General features: G+C 49.6%; 1 protein-coding gene and 1 long non-coding RNA gene across 2 annotated transcripts; one reads left to right on the plus strand and one right to left on the minus strand.

Annotated features, from left to right (window-relative positions):
- Positions 1 to 781: 781 nt before the first annotated feature.
- Positions 782 to 18,237, plus strand: URM1 (ubiquitin related modifier 1). Its single transcript, XM_048325973.1, has 5 exons — positions 782 to 873; positions 4,086 to 4,156; positions 16,124 to 16,205; positions 17,219 to 17,267; positions 17,984 to 18,237. Exons 1-5 carry the CDS (start codon positions 839 to 841, stop codon positions 18,050 to 18,052), a joined length of 306 nt encoding a protein of 101 aa, XP_048181930.1. The 5' UTR covers positions 782 to 838; the 3' UTR covers positions 18,053 to 18,237.
- On the minus strand, positions 16,568 to 17,989 carry LOC125336865. Its single transcript, XR_007207868.1, has 2 exons — positions 17,898 to 17,989; positions 16,568 to 17,053 (listed from the first exon to the last, which is right to left on the minus strand). It is a non-coding gene; the product is annotated as an uncharacterized LOC125336865 (long non-coding RNA).
- Positions 18,238 to 22,757: the final 4,520 nt, after the last annotated feature.

Below are 22,757 nucleotides of genomic sequence, written 5' to 3' on the forward strand. Positions count from 1 at the left end.
GGCAGGGGCTGCCCAAGCAGGAGGGGATGCTGAACAGCCACCCCTGATGCAGAACTGCATCTTCCCAGTGGTGACAGAAGCTGTCCTTAGCATCACCCGGACCTTCACCAAAAGGTCCCCCACAACAATCCCAGCGAGCTGCGAGGCAGCAGGTTGGCATCACAGAATCACAGAACTGGAGGGACCTCTGGAAATCACCCAGTCCAACCCCGCTGCCAAGGCAGGGCCACCTGTAGCAGGTGAAACAGGACCACATCCAGGTGGGTTTGGAATGTCTACAGAGGAGACTCCACACCCTCCTTGGACACCTGTTCCAGTGCTCTGCCATCCTCAGTGTAAAGAAGTCCCTCCTCATGTTGAGGTGGAACTTCTTGTGTTGTAGCAGCTTTGCTGCAGGGAAACCTCTGCTGGGAAACTCCCGCTGGGAAACCCGTCTGCAGCTCCTGCCTTTGCGCAGCCCAAGTGCTTTGAGCGAACAGGACCCTGTGTGTGGTTCTGAGCACGCGAAGGGGGTTCTGTGCGCAGCGAAGCCTGAACTTGGTGCAGAAATCAGTTGTTTTAAAATAACACCGCCTGGCGCCAGCGCCCGGGTATCTTAAAATAACACCGCCGGGGGCACGGGCCGCGCTGCGTGCCGGGCCCCGGCACTGCGGGAGCTTCTTCGGGGAAGGAACAGGAGCAGGGAGGATGGGGCAGGAGGGATGCGGACGGCGGGCAGAGCCCGGGGCCGCCCCATCCTCCCCCGCCGCTGCCGGCGCAACACGGCGCGGCCGGAAGTCTCCTGCGGCACTTCCGGCGCGGCCGCGCGCGCCCGCCCCTCCCGCCCGCCGCCGCCAAGATGGCGGCGCCCGTGTCGCTGCAGGTGGAGTTCGGGTGAGCGCGGGCGGCGGCGGCGGCGGGGCCGGGGCCGGGCGGAGGGCAGGGCAGGGTAGGGCAGGGCCGAGCCGAGCCGAGATGGGCCGCGATGGGCCAGCCCCTCGCTGAGGTGGCCGCGGCATTGCGGCGGGGCGGCTGCTGCGTGCGGCCTGGGAGGCCACTACGGGCGCGTCTGGGCCCGGACGCCACCGCCGCCACGGGGCTGCGGGCCGGGGTAGCGGCAGCGGCCGCCACTGGGGAACCGGGCAATCAGGCATCGGCGGGAGGGGCCGGACACCGCCGGAGGGTGTCCGCAGCGTGAGGCCGGGCCGTCCTGCCCGTCTGTCCCGGGGCCTCGCTCCCGTCTCTCTGTGAGCGTCCTGTGCCAGGCCTTTCCTTTTCTTTCACCTCTTTCAACTTTTTGAGTTGTTTGGTTTTTTTAATTTTAATTATTAAAATTATTTATGAAAACCTCCCTTTCGTTTCTCGGCTTTTTTTTCCTCAGCATTGTCTGTGTGTGTGTTAGTGTGTGTACACGTGCCTGCCCTCACTGTGCTTTGTGTTTGAGCCGTGTCAGGTCTGTAAAGCTGCCAGGTTCTCACTCTGTAGCATTTCAGTTTCCAGGCCTTTGCTGCTGTAGTATCAGCATTGCTCATGCTCTGGCCCTGGGATCTTAAAGCATTTGCAGTGGAAGCTGTGCATATTTGTGGAAATACTAGTGTTATTTCGTTAAAGCCTCCTTTTAGCAGAAGCTAAAAGGCTGCTATTTATTCGCTTTTTCCCACCCTTTTACAAACACAGAAATGCCATAACCCTTTAAATACCCTTCTCCTTAAGAATCCTTTCCTCTATCTTTCCCGCTTCCAGCTGCAGCAACTCTCCTAATTTTCCCAGAAGAGTGAGATGCATTTTTGCTTTCCTTGGAAATGCATAAATGAGCTCTCTATGTAGGAACCACAGCTGAGTTCCCCACAGCTCGCTCTTTACAGAAGGACCTTATCTTGCAATCTACATTTCCCGCTGTAACAAAGCGTGACCTTGTTTTCATTACATGAAAAAATGTTTTTCATATAATTGTTATGACTTGTTCCTTCACATGAATCTCAGCTCATGTTAATAATCACTGCTTCAATTTTGAGATAACTATTTGTTGTGAGCTGGTGGAAGAACACCAACAGAGTGCTCTTTAGGAGAGTTGCTGCATATAAGTAATGCTGCCGAAGGCATAACAAGGGTTCTGTTGTGCTCTGCCATTGCAGAGCCAAGAAAACCTACTGTGGCATTTTTAGATACTGAATTTAAAGGAACTTAATATCGTCCGGAAATATCTTTGTTGATATTTAGGTGGGGATTGTTTGTTTTAAATATTTCTCTTTATTATGTTGGTTTCCAAGGGAGGAGAGGCACCAGTAAGTTCCCGGAAAGTAACTTCATAGGGAAATTTTTCTAAAGTAATCTGCATTTAAGTTGGAAGAACATTTTGCCACAATTATATGCCCTTGAAAAATGTGTTGGTCATTTTTCTACCTCAGTTTAGTATTAAGTGAATTGAGTTTTTTAAGACTTCTCTGGTTGTTCAGACTTTGGCCAGTGTAGAATTCAGTCTAGAGTCAAAAGCTCACACTCTCTACTGCTGTGTCCTGTAACTTAAAGTAGCTTTTATGTTTATTATCCATGTCCCTACTCACTTGGTAAGAGTTTTATAATCTAAGACTGAGTTTGGCCTGTGGCCTCACAGCATCATGAAGAATGATTGATGTTGATAAAGCTCAAGGTTTTCACAATTGTACTTTTTCCAGAACAGGAGTAGAGGTGAGGAGCTTGCTGAGGCTTCTAAGCTGTAGTTGCAAAAATTAATTACTCTTTTGAAGAGCCTAAAATTAGGTGCCTGGACCCAATTCAAATCCCATTCTTTTCCAGTGTGAGAACCATCTCCCTTACTTGCCACCCTCTGCATATCCTGCTCACACTTGATCTCCTGTGCTTGCAGAGGCCGTCAGTTGTTATCTGAGGGCATTCCCTAATGTGTGTCAGAAGAGGGATGGACATCAGGTTGTTCAGTGGAGGAGGATTATGTATTTATTTATTTATATTTTAGTTTGTTGTGGGCTATGCCCTGCCTCTGCCCTGGAGAGAGGCCTGCTAAGGAGATTGCACAACCTCCCAGCAGAACTCCCCTGGAAAGACAACCACCTTTCGGTTACTGTGAGAAGAAGACAGACCTGGAATCCTCTGGGAGACCCTATGCAGATCCTTTGTAACCCATTGGCTTTTACACTCTGACACCCACCCCCTGTATTCCTACAAGATCTATCTCCCTGCCCCTGTGAGACTGGAGAGAGCTCGTCCCTGGCCTCCCTTTCGTGGGGTACAGACTATGCCTCATATGGAACTGCTACACGGGTCTCTCATCTCTCTCCCTGGTCTGGCCTGGAGATTGCCTGTAGAGCAAGAGCTGAAATCACGAGCTGACAATCACTAAAGAGCTGACAGCCTCTGCACGGGCACTCCGGCTAGGGCTGAGGGAAGACACTGGCCCCGGGAAGACAGTTCCTCACGGGACCATCTCTCCGGACCGGTCACAGCTTCCCGGGTCTGAGCTACAAACCCCACATCAGCTGCCTCACTTTGTCACCCTCATCATTTGCTTCTCCCAGTCAAGTCTCTCTCTGGGACACTTTGTAGTCAGTAGATCAAGAAAGAGTTGCCAGGACTCTTGGGCTGCTGGTTCTGACTTGCTCTGTAACTTCATGTGAGTCATTTCTCCTCCACGTGGAAACTGGGGGAATATTTATTTCAGAAGAATGCTCAATTCTTGAGACTTCTGGCCAGCAGGTGTTAGGGACGAGCAACGCTGGACGTGGTGTGGTGGCTGTAGTTTTGTTTGGGTGGAAGCAGTGCTGATGGCTGGAGAGGGAAGGCAGCACTGCACAGCGGTTTGGGAGCACATGGAGACAGGAACCATCCCCCCGTTCCATTGGGATGATGCCTGGCACCGTGGGGTTCTGGCCCACAGCAGAGCCTCCTCTCTGTGTTGGCGATAGGAGCTGGCAGCTTCCCCTGTGGACTTCTGGTTTGTGACAGGAAAAAAAATACAAAGGGAATCCTGTGCTAAATATAGTCTGTGTCATTTGTTTTCTCTGTTGTGGCATCTATGTAAATCGCCTCTTTTGTGCTGCCTTCTTTTGACAGTAAAGCAAAATCTCAGTGGTTCATTGTTTTTATTTCAGAGGTGGTGCAGAACTCTTATTCGATGGTGTCAAAAAGCATCAGGTGACTTTGCCCTGTCAACCAGAGCCTTGTGAGTATCAAAACCTGTTGGATAACTTGACAGAGTAACAACAAATGAAACAAAGGTGGTTTGTACAGCACTTATAGTTGCCAACAAGGATCAAAGTATTTTAAAAGCTCTTTCAGACATGCCATGGATCAGGCAGCTTGGCAAACAGGGGTTAGTTCTCAAAGTCTGAGATCTTTCCTGTCCTCTAAGCACTTGTGAATCAAGTCCTTCCTTAAGACTTTTGCCTCCCTCCTGCTGGATAGACAACAGCCTCTGGATGTTTCCATCAAGTCTACGTTTGTCTTTCTTGGTACTTGAGACCACCAATAACCTCTTCTCTCCTCTGTTTTTTCCTGCCTGTTCTGAGGTTTCCAAGAGGCACATATATATGTGTGTGTGTGTGTGTTTAAGTAGGGTGTATAGATATGTGGGGGGATGTGTAGCAATGTAACATAAATGTTGTTTATCTATTCATTTGACTTTTCAAGTAAATATGATCATTTTAATATGAACTCTGCAGTTGAAAACAGTAAACCTGGTGCTCAAATAGGATGCTGGATATCCTACCCATGGCCTTCCCTGCAATAAAAAGTAGGACTTTAGTGTCCCAGGGATAAGCAGTCATAATTCCTGGTTTGCAATTTGGAATATCAATATTGAGCAGTGCTGCACTAATTCACTTACTTGTGTGCATACTTCAGTTGTAGTGTAATTTTGCCACAGACGTATTCTGAATTTTTCCAGCTAGATAGCACTGCTTTATGCTATTTGAGTGGGATTATAAACCAAAATAACACAAAATCATCAGGGAATGTTAACAACCAATATCTCATGAATGGCTGATATCATAATCGATGTGCTGGCAACCTCCAGGCCTGAAATCTTTTTGCTGTGCCTGGAAATAATTAGAGATTGGTAGAAGTGCTTTTGGTGCTTGGACATAAGTATGTGTAATTCAAATATAATAGGAATACTGAAATATTGTGTTATCTTGTGGTTAAGGACAGGAACTAAAGCTCCAGAAACATGACCTGATGACAATTTGCTTTGTGAGTTTAGTCATGTTGCTTAACTTTCCCCTGTTGCTAGTGATACTTTCATGTATCTCAAGAGAATTCAGCATTAAATTCCATCACTGTTAAAGCACTTAAGATCCTTAAATGAAAGGTAGTAAAGAAATGCTAAAATACTCATTTAGTTGGTTTATAAACTTGGGGGCTAGAGCATAATTTTCTTCAGTGCTCTGCAAATGTAAAATACCCAGTAACACCCATGGTTTTGGTGGTGTTCAAACCATGATCAGATGCTCAAGAAAAAGGGGTTATTACAGGAGATGTTTATTTCTGCCAGGGGAGGGGAGGGTATTAGTATCAAAGAGGGATTCTTCCAGCCCGACGGTTGTCAGCGGTGCGGTTGTGTGTGGTCTGATCCATTCTCACTTGAAGCTGCTGGGAAGACTTCTGCAGCCTCCGTAAGATGTGTATTTATCCTAAGGGATAAATCTCTCCCTGAAGGTCTGTCTCAGCTTCAGGGTTCAAACTGATGATCTCCAGTGATTTGTTCCAGATTCAGCTAACACATTATTGCTCCCAGCTTTTCCTGCTGCCTTGTTTTCCAGGCGCTGCTATCCCTGTGACAAGAGAGGCAGAACTGACAGCGTACCCCCTTGTCAGCTCCCCTGGTTTGCTGCTGTCTTGTGCCTTGGGTGTCAGGGAGGTTTCATTTTGGGGCTGGTTGTGGATTGCAGCATCTGAGGAGCATAAACTGAGCTGTGAGGCAGCTGCTGTAGTGACATTTACACCCAGCACAGGGATGGGGCAGGCAGAGGTGGCCTGAATGTCTGACACTAAGGGATTGCTGGAAACACCCCTCATGATACTTCCAGAAGACAATTGTGTTCTAGTGGTGAGGAATCAATTGAATCATATCAGAAAATATGAATTTTCTTACAATTTTATGTTGTTCCTAATGCCATGTATTTCCTTTGTTCCCACTAAGAAATTTTAACTCCTATCTCTGGGTAAATAAAGATACACATAGCATGGTCCCTGCTGCCCTCATGCAACCAGAATTGCAATGATTAGAGAAATAAAACAGCTCAGTTCTACTTGGCACATCCTGTTGCTTACCTTACCCTGAATGTCCATCACTGAATTCTCCAGGGAAAGACCTGTAGTATGAATACTGCTCGAAGACCTACACTTCTAACCCCATTTTAAGTGATTTCATTAGCTGCCAAGTTTTATTTTTGGCCATTTTGGCCTCTCTTACCTACTCTTCCTTTTTTCTAGGTTATTTTTGTCTTTGTCCTCCTTTTTGCAGAACAGTTGCTTCTCTCTGGGTTATTTGGTCCACCTATATTGTAATTGTTTAGGCATTTTTATATATATCCCAGAAGTGAAGGGAGATGGAAAATTATATGAAGAAATACCTACAAATATTTACATGAATAAAACAAACTGTGCTCCATAGTTGGCAGGGGCAATCAGTGTCCTCTAAATGATAATGTTGCTTGAGTAGACTCTTTGTGTGGTCATTTCTTTTTTCCTGATAACAGGCACTAGGTGGAAAGTAGGTGGGTTTTGGATCTAGTTAACTTTTTCAAGAAGATTTGATTCTCTGTCCTTTTCTGATGCCTGGAGATAGACTCCTGGAGGGATTGGGAAAGGCAGGAGCAAGGAAGCTGCAAATGGGACAAGAGCAAGCCACGAGAGGTACAGCCACGTGGCAGGACCTATTTTTATTATCCAAGGGGCATTTTGTATCCTGATGTCAGTTAAATAGCAGTTCTTTATTTCCAAAGTGGAGCTGTCTCAGCCTGCATTTTGGAGTTGCTGCCAAAGTGGGAACTTAGAAAGGTGTAGTGTATGTGCATAGGCAGCAGATTTACCTAATCCACACTGTGCAGGACTGTGTAATCTTGTGGAAGTGTTGCAGAAAGAAGACCTCAAGTTAAACAAGAATCTTGTCTCAAATTTCTGGCTATTCTGATGATCTCACTGATAATGCTGTTAGAGGATCTAAAGGCATTATGCCCTGTTGGCTTCTTCTGCATAAAAACAGTGTGTGTGGGAGAAAGCAGCTGGGGGAATAACAATATTTGTCACATGGAGAGAGGATTAAATTGGCAGGGAAATCAACTTTATTTTCAAGCATCTAAGAGGCTATTAGAGACAATGGAGCATAAAAGAGAGAAACCCTAGATTAAAAACTGAAAATGTATTTGGCAGCGTCCTCCTGAAACAAGCCACAGTAATTTAACCAAGTGCTTCAGTAATCAAATAGATCATTGTGTGACTGCTCTGCAAGTGATGCTGGAGCTCCTTCCTCCATCTCGCTGGGACTCAACAGTGGTGGATTTGTCTTGGCCATGTGAGTTGCATGGATGCATGGAAGGGTAGGAAGTCACTGGCATTGTTTAACCCTTGTAGTCATTTTAGGTTTAGCTCAGCAGCATCATCTGATGAAGAGTGTTTACAAAATCCCTCTGCTGTGTTGTCTTCTGGATGTTGTACCCAGAGGTTGGGGTTGTGTGTAAAGTCTCTGGCACTTGTGCTGCAGGCTGCTCAGCTGCTGTCACAGGCCTTTGACCTTCCAATTTCTTCTGTGGCTTCAGTGGTGGGACTTGTGTTTTTGAAGCAGCAGTGACCAGTTTCAGCAGTGCTCGCTGGGACCTTCTAGGCTAATCAAGAATTCACACTGTGTTTTGGCACTTTACAAGTCTGGAAGGTTAAATTTTTAATCAGTGTGTTTTGGTAATTGTTTGTGGTTTCCCTTTACCGAAACTCTAGGGAAAAAAAGCCCACTGCCAATCAGATTTTTTTAAAGAGGAAAAATTAAAATAATATGCCAAGTGCTGCTTATGTTGAATCCCTATGGAGAAGAGCATGGTGTGCTCCTCGAGAGCTTTGCTTTCCAGGGGCCTTGTTCTGCACAGCATAGAGGACTGCTGGGGACTTGGAAGCATTCATCTGCTCGGAAAAGAGCCTGGGGATCTCGAGAGATCAGACTGATGTTACAGGCAGGGTGGCTTACAAAATACAGCATGGCACTGTGTTCAGAGTTGACTGGGGTGCTGGACCAAAACAACCTGTAAAATCCAGAGTAGCACTTGGTGTTGGCTGTCGGTACCTAGCACTAGTACCTAGTGCTATTGCTGGGTAGTACATCCTAGTTGAGTCATTAATATTCTGGCATGATTTTATTGCTCTGTTTATTATTCCTAACATTTTAAAACTTGCTCCAAAGAAAGAATAAAAATATATTTGCTAATATAGGGCCTTATAAGGAGAATGGTAAAAAAAACCCCATAGATCTATGGAACTTCATGCAGTCAAATCTTTTTAATCACAGTGTCTGTTACTTGCAGCTCTCAAAGGACTTGGGTTATTCTCCTCTTCGTGCATCCCACTCGTGCATCTCTTTTAGGCAGGAAATTACAGACTTGGTGGCAAGGGAAGGGGCCTCAGTGGGTAATGCAGGGTGGGAGCTCAGGCTGGGCCAGCTTAGCCCTGGACCTGCTGCCAGCAGTCGGGGTGCGCAGTGTTTGCAGCATCAGAGCTGTTCTGATGCTGCAGCACTGCCAGCGTCGCGATTGAGTGGTTCCTGGTGTGGGGCTCAGCCCCAGGTCCCTGCCCCAGCGAGGCTGCGGCTCCCTTTAGAGGCAGCAGGGAAATAAACGCTTGTCCTCACAGGAGCAGACCCATCACCTTCCTGGGAGGCCGTGGAGCAGAGTTACCGGATCAGCTCATCCCAACTCATTGTGGAAGGAGCTTCCCAGGCACTGGGAAACCAGCTCTTGTGTGTGACCAAATCCCTGGGATAACAAAGCCTGGCTGTTACACCCTCCTTCCCAGCCGCTGTATTGCAGTGCGGACACCTAGCAGGACACCCTGTGTCCCACCCCCCTCCGCTCCCTCTTTTCTCTTGGTGGGATTTGCTGTGCTGACAGCGCTGTTCAGAGGGTGGCAGCGGAGCAGGGCTGGGGAGGAGGATCCGGGCCCTTTAAACCGCTTAGCATGCGGTTCACACGGCTCCGGGCCAGCTGTTCCTTTCTCCTCCTGCCCTCACTCGCAGGAGTTGTTTGCTGAGCTCAGAGCTCCTGTGCAAAATTGCTTTTCAAAAGAGCCACTTTCTGCTTAATTAAACAATGAGCCCCGTCCCTCTGCACATCTGTAAAGCTCCCTCCGCAGCCCCTTTATCCCACAAACTGCTCCATTCTTACCTCCATTCACTTGTAAATCTTACCCCCCCTCCTCCTCCACCCTGATCATCTCACTGGCCCTTTCTTTTTCCCTTTCAAGTAAGACTGAGGGGCTTGGACTATCTGTGGGGGTGGCTGGGTTGGGTGGACAGGAATCGGTTTAATGGTGCTTGGCCCTGTATGAAAGTCTAATAATAGCAAAGCAGATCTGAGCCCAAAAGTGAGAGGCGATTTCTGTATTTAGAGGAATAAAATCATGGCAATTTCCTGAGCTGAGCTGAGACACTGACTCATCCAGCAGCCAGAGGGGACACAGCCACCAGCCGGGCTGGGAGGGGGCAAGGAGTTGACTTCAAGGCATTTTCTGATCCAGCTGGCAGTGCCAGGGAGAGCCCAGCCCAGGGAATTCCCTCGGCCAGGCTGGCTGCCTGCAGAGCAGTGCCAGGCTGCCAGGGAATCCCTCCCCACTCTGGCAGGAGCAGCCACCTTCCTCTGTGGTCCAGGGTTGCACATCAGCTCTGTGTAGTCTCTTTAATAGCAATAAGGTTTTCCTTTTTACCCCTCAGTGCCTGTGCACACACCCAAAACTCAGAAACCAGGAAAATAGGAGAGAAGGGAAATTTCAGTTTGCTGGGTTTTGGCAAAGCTTTACACTGATGATTAGTAATGCATTCTCTGAATTGTCTTGCTGAGAGCTTAAAAAAAAATTAACCAGTAACATCCAAGGTTAAACAGGATAAATGAATGGAAAAGTGATGAGGTGGGATATCTCCTTTATCATTGGGAAGGACAGATTATAGCCAGCATGATGCATTATCATCTAGCATAGATTGATAGGGAGGAATGAAGAAATGGGAGTTTAGTGCATTAGCAGAAGATTCCTGACTGCAAAAACTATTAGACCATGGCACAGTCTCCTTGGGGTTTGGTTGCAGGTCTACAGTGCTCAAGCCTCTTAAAATCAGAGCAGACAAGGCTCAGGATGGTCTTTTGTTGAGAATAATTCTGCACTGGCAGAGGATAAAATCAGAGGACCTGTTAAGGAGATGGTTTTTTTAATGTCTGCGATCCCCAGGCTGGCACTTCACTGCTGGGGCAATAGTCTTTGAGGCTCTCTCAGCTCCTTCCTTTGACAATTTTGAACGAGAGGCAAGACTCTGGTCCGGCACTAGTGATCTGTGATCCTAATTAAAAGAGACAGTTTGGTGCACTGGCATTTATTGGGAGGCCTGAAGTGACAATAGTGTTGGGTGTTACAGGATTAGATGCCCTGACTTTGGAAATGAGTAGGGATTAGGTTTACCCTGAGAATCAGCTCAAAGCTGCTTTTTTTGTCATGGGAGCTGATGGATCTGGGGATTTGCTGCTGGCTAGCAGTGGGATTGGAGATCCCTTGAACTTGTATTCTCTGACCAGCAATCTGTGGGGAGTGGAAGATCCCAAGCAGCTCCTCTCCAGTTCATAAGCATTGTGATTAAAACCTCAGGGCTGAGAATTGCTGGGTGATAGCTGGGATCTGAGTCCTCACTGCTAGCAGGAAGGCTATGAAAGATCTCTGTGATCCATTCCCATTTTGTGGACACAAGAAAATTAGGAAGAGCATTGCTCTTCTAGATGAGAAGCAAGAAAAAGATGTCTTAAAGCAGTTAAAAATTACAGAAGCCAAGACCTTGGTGTTCGTTTGTAGCAGACAAGAACAGATGAGAGCAACAATTGCAATTCTCTTATGCCTGGCTGTAGTTACCCCCTAATTTCTTCCCTAGTACTTAAATCACTGCCCATTCCAGTGTGTGGCAGGATTGGCTTGTGCACTTGTCAGAGAAAATGGATTTTGCTCTTGCTGCAAAATTTGCCTGGCTGCTCACTCTGCATAGTACCAAATCCATTTGCCTGTGACTCCATTTATATCAGCTATTCCGGGTCTTCTTCTGCAGTTTATGGCACACCATGGTCTGCTTCAGAGAGTGATTTGCATATCAGATGGGAGGCTGGAGGAGTTGGAAGGATCCCTTAGGTCTGGTTTTGAACTCTTTTAGAGAGCAGATTCCTGGAGGGTCCTTGGATCCTAAAGCAAAGAGTAGTCATGCACCTGGAAGAGCAGCAGGTATTGGGAGCTGGTTTGTCTGTTTTAAAAACAAGCTTCTTAAGCAGGGAAGGGGGCATACAAATTGTTTTTCCATATATTTCCATGCAGGCAGGGGGAATAATGGCAGAGGAGCGGCAGGGAAGGGGCTTTGTCATGGTTACAGGCCGGTGGCTGAGAATGTGGGTGGAGCAGCGCTCGTCCAGAGTTAGTGACCTCAGCAAATTGGAGCTCAGCCATGGTCAGTATGATAAATGATCTTATTCTGGGTCAAAGAAATGGTACCCCACAGGGAGGTGTCCGCAAGGCGGCCCAGGAAAGTGCCGTGTTCCTGCAGCACTGACCCCTTAGTGACCAGTGCCACATATATCTTATTTACTGCAGACCAGAAGGGAATTTTCCATGGTTCAACCTTTATAGGGTTCCCCTGTTTCCCTGAAATAATCTCTCAGTTCTGCAGAAAAGGCAAGAAAATGAGTGTAATTACACCTTTTGAGTGCCCTTCGAGGCTTTGTGCAAGTTTGTATGTGGATTTTAAGGCAGGGGACACAGAGGTGTCTGGTCCTTGCATGTGTGCGTGAATCTATGAGCGACCTGTGCAGCTCCCTGGGAGCCAAGGGCTGTGTGTCCGTGTCAACTGGTATCAGGGTTACACAAAATCCTTCCATATTTCTGCACCTTTATCCGTTCACTGTGAGATCCTTCTAGTGCAACACCCAGCTTGGTGTTTCTTATTCGAGGCACCTGGTTTCTCTCTGCACACACTGAGTGCCTTCTTTTCTGAGTTGTCACTGATGGATCTGTCAGGCCCAGGAAGTTTTATTGAGCTAGGAAAGATCTATGGATTTCAGCCCTGCTTTCGAGGGTGCAAATGAACCCAGGCAGTGCTAAAATGGAGTATTAGATGCATTTCTGTTGCAGGGGAAGCTCAGCAGATTCTTCATGAAGGAACAGTTGGGGCAATGCAGAAGGCCAGGCCTTGGAGGATTCGCAGGAAGACAGAGCAGGCCGTGCAGTTCTGCAGTTCTCTGCCACAACCAGGAGTGTTTGTGGTGCAGCTGGGCTGAACAGGAGCTGAGGCCATTGGGTTTTGCGTGCATTCACTGCAGTTCCTGCATCCCATCCTCTTGTGTGACAAGGCAATGACTTTGTGTCACTGCAAGCACACATCTCGTTTCCCTGAGCGCTGTGTTTCGCTGGGTGATTGGTTTTCTGCATATATTGTGGGCTTGAGCTCCCATCTGTGCACTTGAACTAAGCAGTTTTCTCAAACATTTGCCGGTTTTTCTTTTTTTTAATTAACTTTAGATTATTTTTTTCTGAGAATTTGGAGACTGTTGATGTACTGTTAGTACAGGCAGCAGAAGCTGTCTCTGTGTAGAAATAGGACAGGGATTTCCTACTATGTGCTTCAGTTCCTTCTTTGCACTTTGAGAATATTTCCGCTTCCTTGGCTGCTTCAGTCTTGCTTCTCCTCTGATGCTGCCAATGGTGAGGACAGTTAATGAGAATTAAGAGTGCACTTTTTGATGTGATATTTGTTTGCTGTGAGTGAAATGGAGCAGGCTACCAAAACGATTTCAGTAAGACCATGCAGCAGTGATAAAAATATATCATTACTGGGGTGAGCTGGGCTCGAGTTGGTGATGCTGGAGCAAAATGCTGTATTGTCTCAGCTCTCACCTGAACCTCCCTCCAGAGCCAAAATGCACAGCGGGTTTTGCAGCCAAATGACAGCACCTGTAGTACAACTGTGCTCCTGCCAAATCAGATGCCTCTGTTCTGTGAGGGGGCCAGCTTCAAACCAACACGAGTGTGAAATCGCTGCATTGTAATGATGGTTTAACTTGTCAGCAGATGTGGTGCCTGACCAGGCTGAGATTTTTTCCTTCTTTATATGTCATCTGTAGAGAACCTGCTATTTGCATAGCAAATCCTTGGCCCAGGGCACTGGAAACATGTTAGACCCGTAGCATAGTATCAGAAAAAAAAAGTCTTGGGAACACTGCATGTGTCAGCTCTAAGAGATAAGCAGTTGTGCTATAATTTACCTCTTACTATTTCCATCATGAGAACACAGACTCCTGACCTGTTGATCAAGACTGCTGTTTGAGGCACTGAGCTGCAAGATGGCTTCTCCACAGACCACTTGCAATGGAAGTAATCTTGTTCCTTTTCGGTATATTACTTGTGGGAGATAGTTTTGGTGTGGCTATGGTCATCTGTCATCCTTTATAATTGATTTGTTCTAGTATTATTGGTGTATAGGACATAGAGAAATGAAGGTGGGTGAAAAAATTCAATGCTGATAAAGCAGATGAAAGTATTATGTCTTAAAGTTGGCTGTGGAGAAAGGATCTTAATTTTTGTACCTTTGGAGTGGGCAAGCTCCAGGCATGCACAGGGGTGTCTGGGTTTTTTTCCTACTGCTTGAATTCTTCAGTATGTGTGTACGTGACTTCTGGGTAGGAGTAAATGAATGTAGGCTCAGGTGGGGCTGAAAATAACATTTATTATGGAAGGAGATGGGGCGAGGGAGTCTTCCAGCTCAGCCTCGAATAAATCAGTCCTCTCGCCCCTCCGTCCAGGCTGCTTCTAGGTGGCTGCCTTTTATCCAGCTGGTGCAGCGTGTTTCTGTTTAAATGGTGTCTCCTGAAAGGTCCCAGAGGAAAGGGCTGCTTATTCCATGCAAGGAGAATGGTATATGGCACAGCTCATTGTTGTGTGCCTGCTGCAAGTGCATAAATATGAAACAGCTCGCGGGTGATGCTGCGATGGGGCTGGTGTCCCCTTCACACCCCCCTCCCTCTCCTGAAGGCTCCTCTCCATCTTCCTTCCTTTACAGCTTTCATTTATTGGTGATGGAGAGCAGGAGCTGTTTGGGTGTGAGATTCTGAGGGCTTGACGTTGCAGCAGCATTTTTCAGGGGAAGGTGAATGTGGTTAACTCTTGTTTTCTGATGGCTGACCGACCTCTATGGTGCACATGTGTGTGTGTATGTATGTATGTGTAAATACACACACCTTCTTAGTGGGGCTCCCTCTACCTGGTGCATGTTACTAGGAAGGAGGCAGAAAATGGTCTATTTTGTTCTTTTAACTACATATCATTACAAGGGAGCCATGGGTTGGCCCCGGGCAGGTGATCCGGCCCACCAGGCAGTTTTGAGGCACAAAGTAGCTCCTTTTGCCCAGATCAGAGTGATCCAGTGCTCGAAGGCAGCAATACCTGTTGTGCTCCAGGAAGCCCCATGGTGGCATTGGGGTGTTGGAATCAGAGTGCTGGTTTGGAGGCACCAGTGCTGTGGGAAAGCAGGGGGAACAGAGGGAATCTCAGAGCATCCCCCTCCCCCTTTCCCCAGGAGAAGAGGCCCCCATCTGCTGCAGATGGACATATCCCCATTGCCTAGTTGATGTGCACCTGCCGACACCAGGGCTGTTCATCCTGAGTGTGACAGAAGCAGTGAGGGTGACGTTATTTGGAAGAACCCCATTTCGGCTCTGGGTAACATCCATGATCCCATAAAACCCTGTGGTAAGGCTTGGGCTGAGTCAAGCCATTACAAATGCATTTATTATTGCTGGTCATGAAGCAAACACATGGGGAGTTTACAATACACAGAGTGAATTTAGCTCAGAGAAGCATGTGTGGAAAGGTTCCTCATGACTATGGTGAGCTTACTTGACATAAGAAACCCATCCTGCCATCCCAGCTCCTCTTGGAGCGGGGCTCCAGCCCTCACTGTTGGATTTGTGCCTTCAGAAAGCTTCCTTGCTTCTTGAAAACAAACAAAACTCTTTGGGGGCTTTCAAAGAGCTGTATAAAGGAGCCCCGGGAGAATAACTGATTGTGGATTCGGAATGATGAAGTGGTTTGTGGAACAGTGAAACATAGAGGCAAATGCAGCAGAGCTCCACTTTGCAATTTGTCAGCTTCTCTAAACCCTGTAACGGATTGTTCCCCCCCTCTGTCTCTTCTCACCTCTCCAATAGGAAATTAACTGATGCTATCACTAAAGAAATTGTTTTTGCCTCACAAAGTAAAATTGATACTATAAAAACCCGCCAGCAGTGTCTCCTCCTCCTTTTACATGAAGACAAATCCTTCCTGTCACCTACTGAAATGGAAAGATAAAGGCTGAGCTTTAATAAAGAAGCTCTAAGCATAAAGTGTAGAAGGAGGGAGCAGGCACAGCATGGGGAACACTCCACAGCTGCAGGTGTGATGCTGAGGGATGCTGTAAGTGTCCAAAATGCAACCTTGGGCCCCAGAGCTCCCAATGTCTCCAGGAGTTTGTGCTGGTTTTGGTGCAAAAGTGTCTGTCTTTACTCTGTTCAGGTTCTTAGGCTTGCTTGTTTGGACTTTTAAAATCTAATTAAACACACGGAGAATTAGACATAATTTGTTGGGTTACAAGATAATGCACAGGATATGGGATGTGTCAAAGAGACCCAAACATCGGGAATCCGCTGCCAGATTGGTGCTTCAGCAGGAGCTGCATTCATTCTTTGTGGGATGAGTTTTCTGTGGGAAAGCTCTTCTGCCAAACCATAGGGACAGGACTGTCTGTGGGTTTCTTCGCAGCTCTCCCCATCCATCCTGCATGTTATTCATCTGCTCTTTCATGGATAAACAATCACTTTGCTCTGGCATCACCTGGAGCCATCAGCTACTTTGTAAACCCTGTCCTTCCTTCTTCCAGGGGATATCAGAAACCTGCTTAAGTGGATCAAACACAATCTGTTGAAAGAGCGACCAGAATTATTTATGCAAGGGGAATCTGTGTAAGTACAACTGTTACAAATTCTCCATGTGTTTCTCTGTTGATCCCCACAGTTTGGGGGATTTTTCCACTGGTGGGGGGATTTCCTCTTGAGAAAGTGACCATGAAAACACAGAATTTGCTGAAGTGGTAATGGGAGGTATCTCACCCAGACCTTCCACTGTCCACAGAGAGCATCTTTTGCAGCCCTTACCCCAAATCTTTAAACCTTAAACATGAAGCAAGGCCATTTATACTTCATTATCACTTGGAACAGAGTAGCACCTGTATCCTCAATTCCAGGAGTTTTAGCAGGTCTGTCTGTTCCCTGCTGACATCACTGGGACTGAAGCAGTCATTCTGAGAAATGCCAACAAATACTTCTTCTGGGAAATGTATTTTTATTATCAAAATGGGGCCAGCCTCGTGGAGGGGGGGTTGGAAAAAAAAAAAAAAAAAGAAGGCAAGAGAAATGGAGCAGAGTGAGCTGTGCAAGCCGTCCCTGACTGCGGGGTGGCGCTGGGGGTGTTTAACATTCGTCACGGATCTTTGTGAGCTGAAGTGTGTGCCAGGTCCCCTGGTAACAGGAGAGACAATTGCAGGACACTGAAGATCAAAGAGGGGGAATCCCTTTGCTCAGAATCAGGAGCTTGGAGTGGATCCCAGGTGTTTAGTGCCTCTGGAAGGGGCACCGGAATGGCTTTCCCTGCCTTCACATTGAGCTCTCTGCACTCGACTGTCATGCGTGGGTTTTAATTACCTGGCTTTTCTGCATCATACGGAAATGCAGTCATCCTGGAGCATCCTCGGGAATGGTGCCTTTTCATTCAAATGAGCTTTGGGATTGCTCCTGCGTCCCCTTTATTTGATCTAGAAAGGGCACAGACTGTACCTGTTTCCACCTCCATGCTAGGATCCCTTTTTTGGCTTTATAGGCAGTCAGCTTGTGATGTGTGCTGTGACATTCCTTGTTCTTAACTATTTGTGGAGCTTTTTAGCAGTCCTGTATCCTAATTATTTCTCTCTATTCTGCAGGAGGCCAGGAATTTTGGTGCTCATCAACGAGGCAGACTGGGAACTAATGGTCTGTACTCCTTCCGTTTGACTTTCTTTGTTGAAAATATTGCTCTCTGTGTTCTTTGGTTGCTCTCACAGAAGCTATTTCTGATTCTTGCCCCAAGTGAAGCGTCTCATACTTGAGGGGGAAGGGGCAGGCTGGAATCTATCTCCTGTACTGTAGCTGTTCAAAAGCCTGGAGCCTCCCTCTAACCTGCTGAGTCTCATCAGCCAGCCAGGGTCTGAAGAGAGATCACCCTTTTTCCCTGGTCTCTGGCACTGGGTTTTGCACCTCTGGCTGCTGGCAGGTACCCCCACATGTGGGGTGACAGCATGGGGGGCACCTGGGACCTTCAGGCCCCACACAGAACCACTTTCCCTGAAGTCAAGTGGTGCCTGGCAGGTAAAGGCCACAGGGAGATTTCAACTCAAGCAGGCACCTGGTAAATGTCTTCCTTTCTCAGCCCACTGTTGTGCTCAGACAACAAACAGCCCCTTGCCATTTCCCTGCCTCAGGCAACCACCTGTTCTGTCAAAACCCTGGTCCAGAAAGCGCTGTGGGGTATGAGCGTCAGCACCATGGCTGATCTCTCACCTTTGCTTCTGTTATGATGAAAACATCGGTCTGTCCCCTTCTTCTGCTCTCCCTAATACTCACCATCTTTTTATGAGCTGTTTTCTCTTTGTAGCTTGTATTTGGAAATGACATTTAAGCAATTTTTCATTTTTTTTCTTGGCCTGCAGGGTGAGCTGGACTATAAACTCCAGGACCAGGATAATGTGCTTTTCATCTCAACATTGCACGGCGGGTGAACTCCTGAAAAAACAAGAGGATGTAAATCCAAATCCCCGGGAAAAAAAAATCTAAACAAAAACCTTAACCCACCCAAACCTCTCTTGAACTGCCTGTGTCCAGTCTCTGCATCTTCCCGCTGCGTTCACTTGTTCTAGACATCCAAATAAAGCCCCGCCAGCCTGCGGCCTTCTGTCCACCATAACAGCATCCATCTTTTGGTCCTCATTTCACCTCTCCTGACTGCACTTCCAGGTACCCTAACAAGCAGAGAGCACCTCAGCATGTGGGACTTGTTTTTCTCTGACAGGAGGAAGAGAGATGCTGAACCCTGAGTAGGATAACATGTCTTAACAGGCAGTGAGGTGTTCTGGAGGAGTTGTACCTGTTTTGGGGGAAGGCTGGGGTGCCTCTGCCTTGGTGCTGGGAACCAGGATTCTTTTAACACGATGCTTAATGTTGGTGTGGTCTCTGCACCAGCCACGGGAAGGGTGAGAAAGAGCAGGGAAACAAAAGGTGGCTTGACTAGCTTTTCCTTGGGGGTAGCAACATGACAGCTCCAGAGCTCTCAGAAGTGACTTTCCACTTGTAATGATATTTATTTATGGGAAGCAGGAGAGAAATAGGCTTTTTTGGTTTTGTATTTCTGATCCCTCATGCTGCTTTCATACCGGAGCTGAGGCAGGGTGAAGTACTGGCCCATGAATAACGTCAATTTATAATGATTTGGTTGGAGGGGAAACAAACCCTCACCCGGCCTGAGACAGCACAGAGTGATCAGGGCAGCAAATGATCTTTCTGTCACCATGATAGACAGAATTGATCGGGCTGCACTGCATTCTGTGCAGGTGGGAGCTGCAGCCTGGCTGGGGAAGGGCTGGGGCTGGCGATGCACAGTTAGAAGTGCCAAGACCTGAGAAAGTCAGTGGCTTTTAACCCTTTCTGTCAGTGGGAGGGAGAGGCTTCTTGCTGCATGCCCTGAGGAAGTCCTGTGAGCACTGTGGAAGTGGGTGTGTGTGGCTCTGCTAGGGCACGGGTGTTGTTGGCTTTCCAGAAGTTTCCTTGGATAGACGGACTGGCCCCTGCCAGCCAGGAGGCTATGGCAAGAGCAGAGGGACAGGGTCAGAGAGGATAGCATTGGCACCTACAGGTCTGAAGTGTGCTGTATGAGCTTCCAGGAATGCCTGACCAGGATTGTCCTCCTGTGCTCCCCCCTGCCCTGCTCACCTGTTCCGGCACTGCTCTGGCAGCATGCAGAGGTCTCCAGCGGCAGCTCCTGCCTGAGCCGTGGCTGTTGAGGAGCAGAGGGCTCACTGGTGCTCAGTCAGTGCATCTCAGAGCTGATCTGCACCACGTACTGCTCTGAGAGCTCTTGATCTTCAGGAGCTGCTGAGGAGGTGGGGAGCAGCCGGTGCACCAGCCCCTGCTCAGGCAGCCTGGCCCAACACGCCGAGTGCTGCGCACAAGGAGCCTCTCCTGCCCTGCACCTGATGGAGGAATTCCTCTGTCTGATGCGGAGAGAGTCATTCCCTCAGCTGACTTCTCCACTGACTCGTCTCTGACTCTCTCACTGACTCTCACGTTTACCCCTCCACAACCTGCCTAACTAAAAGCACTCACGGCCTACGATGCTGCTGCATCTGAGGAGCCCCAGCTTCAGCCCACTGCTGGTGACAAACCGATATTCAGCCTTTTCCAAATCCAGCCACAGCAACTTTAGTCCAGCTAATGCCATTTGTAAATGACACAGACGGGCCAAAGGCTCTTCTCTGTCCTGAGTTCCTGGCCCTTAGCTTAGCTGGGCCGGGACAGTGGAAGGGGATTCCAGGTGGTGGTAGGAGCTGGCTGAAAAACAAGGAACCTGTGTGGCATGTGGCTTGAACCAGACTGAAACACAATGGGAAAAAGCAGATTCGTCTTCAGTGCTGCTGCCTGCCCTTCCTCTACCCTGCCTCTGTGCCTTAGGCTGGGCTTGTCTGTTCTCATCCCTCCCAGCTGTTTGCTCAGAGAGGATGGGTTTCTTCCCCGGCAGCTGTTGGTCCCCTCGATAGTGCAGGTAGACCTAGGTGGCTTAGCTCCTGATGTAGTAAAAGCTGCCAATCACTGCTAAAAAAAAACTAGAAATGGGAAGATGAGGGAAGTGAAGGGGGTGGAGAAGAGGGGTACAGCAAAATCCTGTAACAACAGCAACAAAAAGTTTCTGAAATAAAAGCCTTTTAAAACGTTGTCTGCCTCCAGCTTTGTCCTAGATAGACTCTTGGTGAAATTCTGCTCGGATCTTGTAATGCTTCCCTTCTCCTCCTGGGTTTCCTTGGCAGCCCCGGCCGAGCCGCTTGGCTGGTGGATTCATAAAGCCTCTCTGTTAGAACGAGCCTTCCTCCGGCCGCCGTTCTGCGGGGGCTGCTCCGCTCCGCGGGGCTCGCCGGGTCCCGCCGCGGCGGTGAGGGCCGTGCCCGCAGCCCGGGGCCGCTCTCCGCCGAGCCCGCCCGGTGCCCGAGCGGCGGGGCCGATTCCCGGCCCCGCGGAGACCCGGCGCAGTCGCAGCGGCCTCCGTGTGCCCGGCGCCAGCCGGGGCTGCGGCAAGAGGACCAGAAGAGTGTCCCGGTGCAGGGGGCCGCGCGCACGCCGAAATACGTTAAATGAAATTAGGCCTCAATGTTAAAATAGATAATAAACGTAAGAAGGACAAACCGGGATGGAGCCGCAGGGCCGAAGCGCCCGCCCGCCGCGCCCGGCTGCGGCCCCACCGCCCTCGGCAAAGCGCCGGTGCCCGAGGCTCGGCCCCTCCGTCTCTGCCCGGGGCCTGCCCGGGGCCTGCCCGGTCGGGACTGGCCGTCCCGGTGATGACCCGGCCAGTATTTGACGCATTAAGACCGAGCACTCTCGGCCGCGCCGAGCAGAGCCGGAGCCGCCGCTGGTGTTTCCTTAGTTTTTCTGAAATCCTGGCCCCGACGCCCGGGACGCAGTCGGGAGCGGTTACCTGCCGTGCCCCGGGCCCGGGGAAGGTCCGTCCTCTGTCCTGTGCCCCGAGAACCGTCCTGGAGCCCCGCCGGAGGAGGTGAAACCTCTGCTACAGATGTCCAGACACAATTCTTGGTTCGTACGGCTCCATCGCACAAGAATTGCGTTTGGACAATCAGGAGCGGAGATTCCCATCCCGGGATCGCGGGATCTTCCAGGGGGAATCCGGCTGGACCCTGGAAAAAAAGGACACACGGGCCCTGAGCCGGCTCCCGCCGCGCCCCGCTCCCGCTCCCCGGCCCCGCCGAGTCGCTGCTCCAGCCCCGACAAGTTTCGAGTGCGGCCGCGGCGCTTCGCATCCCGGGTTCCATTTAATGGCACCGCGAGGAGTTTAATTTTATCTACTCGTTTCTTACCCCTCAAAAAAAACCCAAAAATTTAAAAAGCAGCCCTATTTAAAAAAAAAAAAAAAAAAAAAAAGAAAAGAAAAAAAAAAGGAAAAAATCCTAAATCAAAAAAAAAAAAAAAGAAAAAAAAGAAAAGAAACGATAAAGAAACGAACAAGAAAAAAAGATAGACAACGAAAACCGACGATCCATCCCTGCCGGAGCAGCCCCGGTGCAGCGGGGGCTCGGTGCGCCGGGGCTGGCGGCCGCGGCGGGGCTCGGTGCCTCCGGCAGCCGCGGGGCTCGGCGGGGGTGATGCTGTGGGCACAGACCCCGGCCCCGCGCTGCAGCCGCGCCGCACCTGCCTTGGAGAATCCACTAGTTCCAAGCGGATCGCCCTCAAAATTCGTGCACTTTGAAAAAATCTCCGAAATTTATAAATGACCATTATATTAAATATAATGGGCAAATATTAATAATAATAATAAAAATAAAGGAAAAAGATGAAAAATCCAGGCTTCTTCCCCAGTCCCTCCTCACCGACCGGCGCCCACGAAGTTGGGAACAAATCCCCCCTCTCCAGCCAGGGAAAATCCCGGCCCGCTGCCGGCGCTTCCCCCGCCGATGCCAGTGCCGGTGGCCGTGGCCGCTCCGCGGCGGGGCCGGGCAGGTCGCCCCGAGAGAAGGCTGGGGGCCGCGGGCGAGCGGCGGACCCCTGGCTGCCCGAGCCGCCCTCGGCTCCGGCGGCCCGCGGGGCTCCGAGTTTCCACGGGGCGCGGAAAGTGCGTCCCGCGGGGGCGGAGCGGGCGGCCCCCGCGGCTCGGCGGGGCACAGCGGCGGGGCTCCCGCGGCACCTGCTGCCGGCCCCGAGCCCGGCCGAGCCGCCGCGGCTCTGCCCCGCTTCCTCCACGCCGTATCCACCCGGGAGGGTCCCAAATCCGCCCGGGAGGGATGCGCACACCGGGGCTCTGCGGGCTGCGCCGGGGCCGGGCAGGGCTTTTAGTTGAACGGCACAACAATAAATGTGTTGCAGAGCCGGCGAGAAAAGAATGGGGATGACCTTCAATTGGTACTGGATTTGAATAACACCACGGGGTGATAAATGCCCATTGTGTTTTAGGAGTAATGAATCTCCACTGTCTCTATAGCACAGAAACAGCAGCTGCAACCTGGAGCCAGCCATCTCTTAAAGACACAGCTCCCAAACCCCGGCTCCGGCCCGGCCCGCAGCCCCCGCAGCCCCGGGCCCTGGGCGCGGGGTGCACTCTGCCCCGGGGGCTCGGCGCCCGGTCCCGGGGACGGCCGCGGTTGGCCCCACTCGGGGTTGTGGGGGTCCCCCCTGAGCCGCAGGGCAGAGCTGCGTCTGGGGTCCCCTCCC

This window comes from Corvus hawaiiensis, chromosome 21 (genome assembly GCF_020740725.1).
Source record: "Corvus hawaiiensis isolate bCorHaw1 chromosome 21, bCorHaw1.pri.cur, whole genome shotgun sequence".
Lineage (NCBI taxonomy): Eukaryota > Metazoa > Chordata > Aves > Passeriformes > Corvidae > Corvus > Corvus hawaiiensis.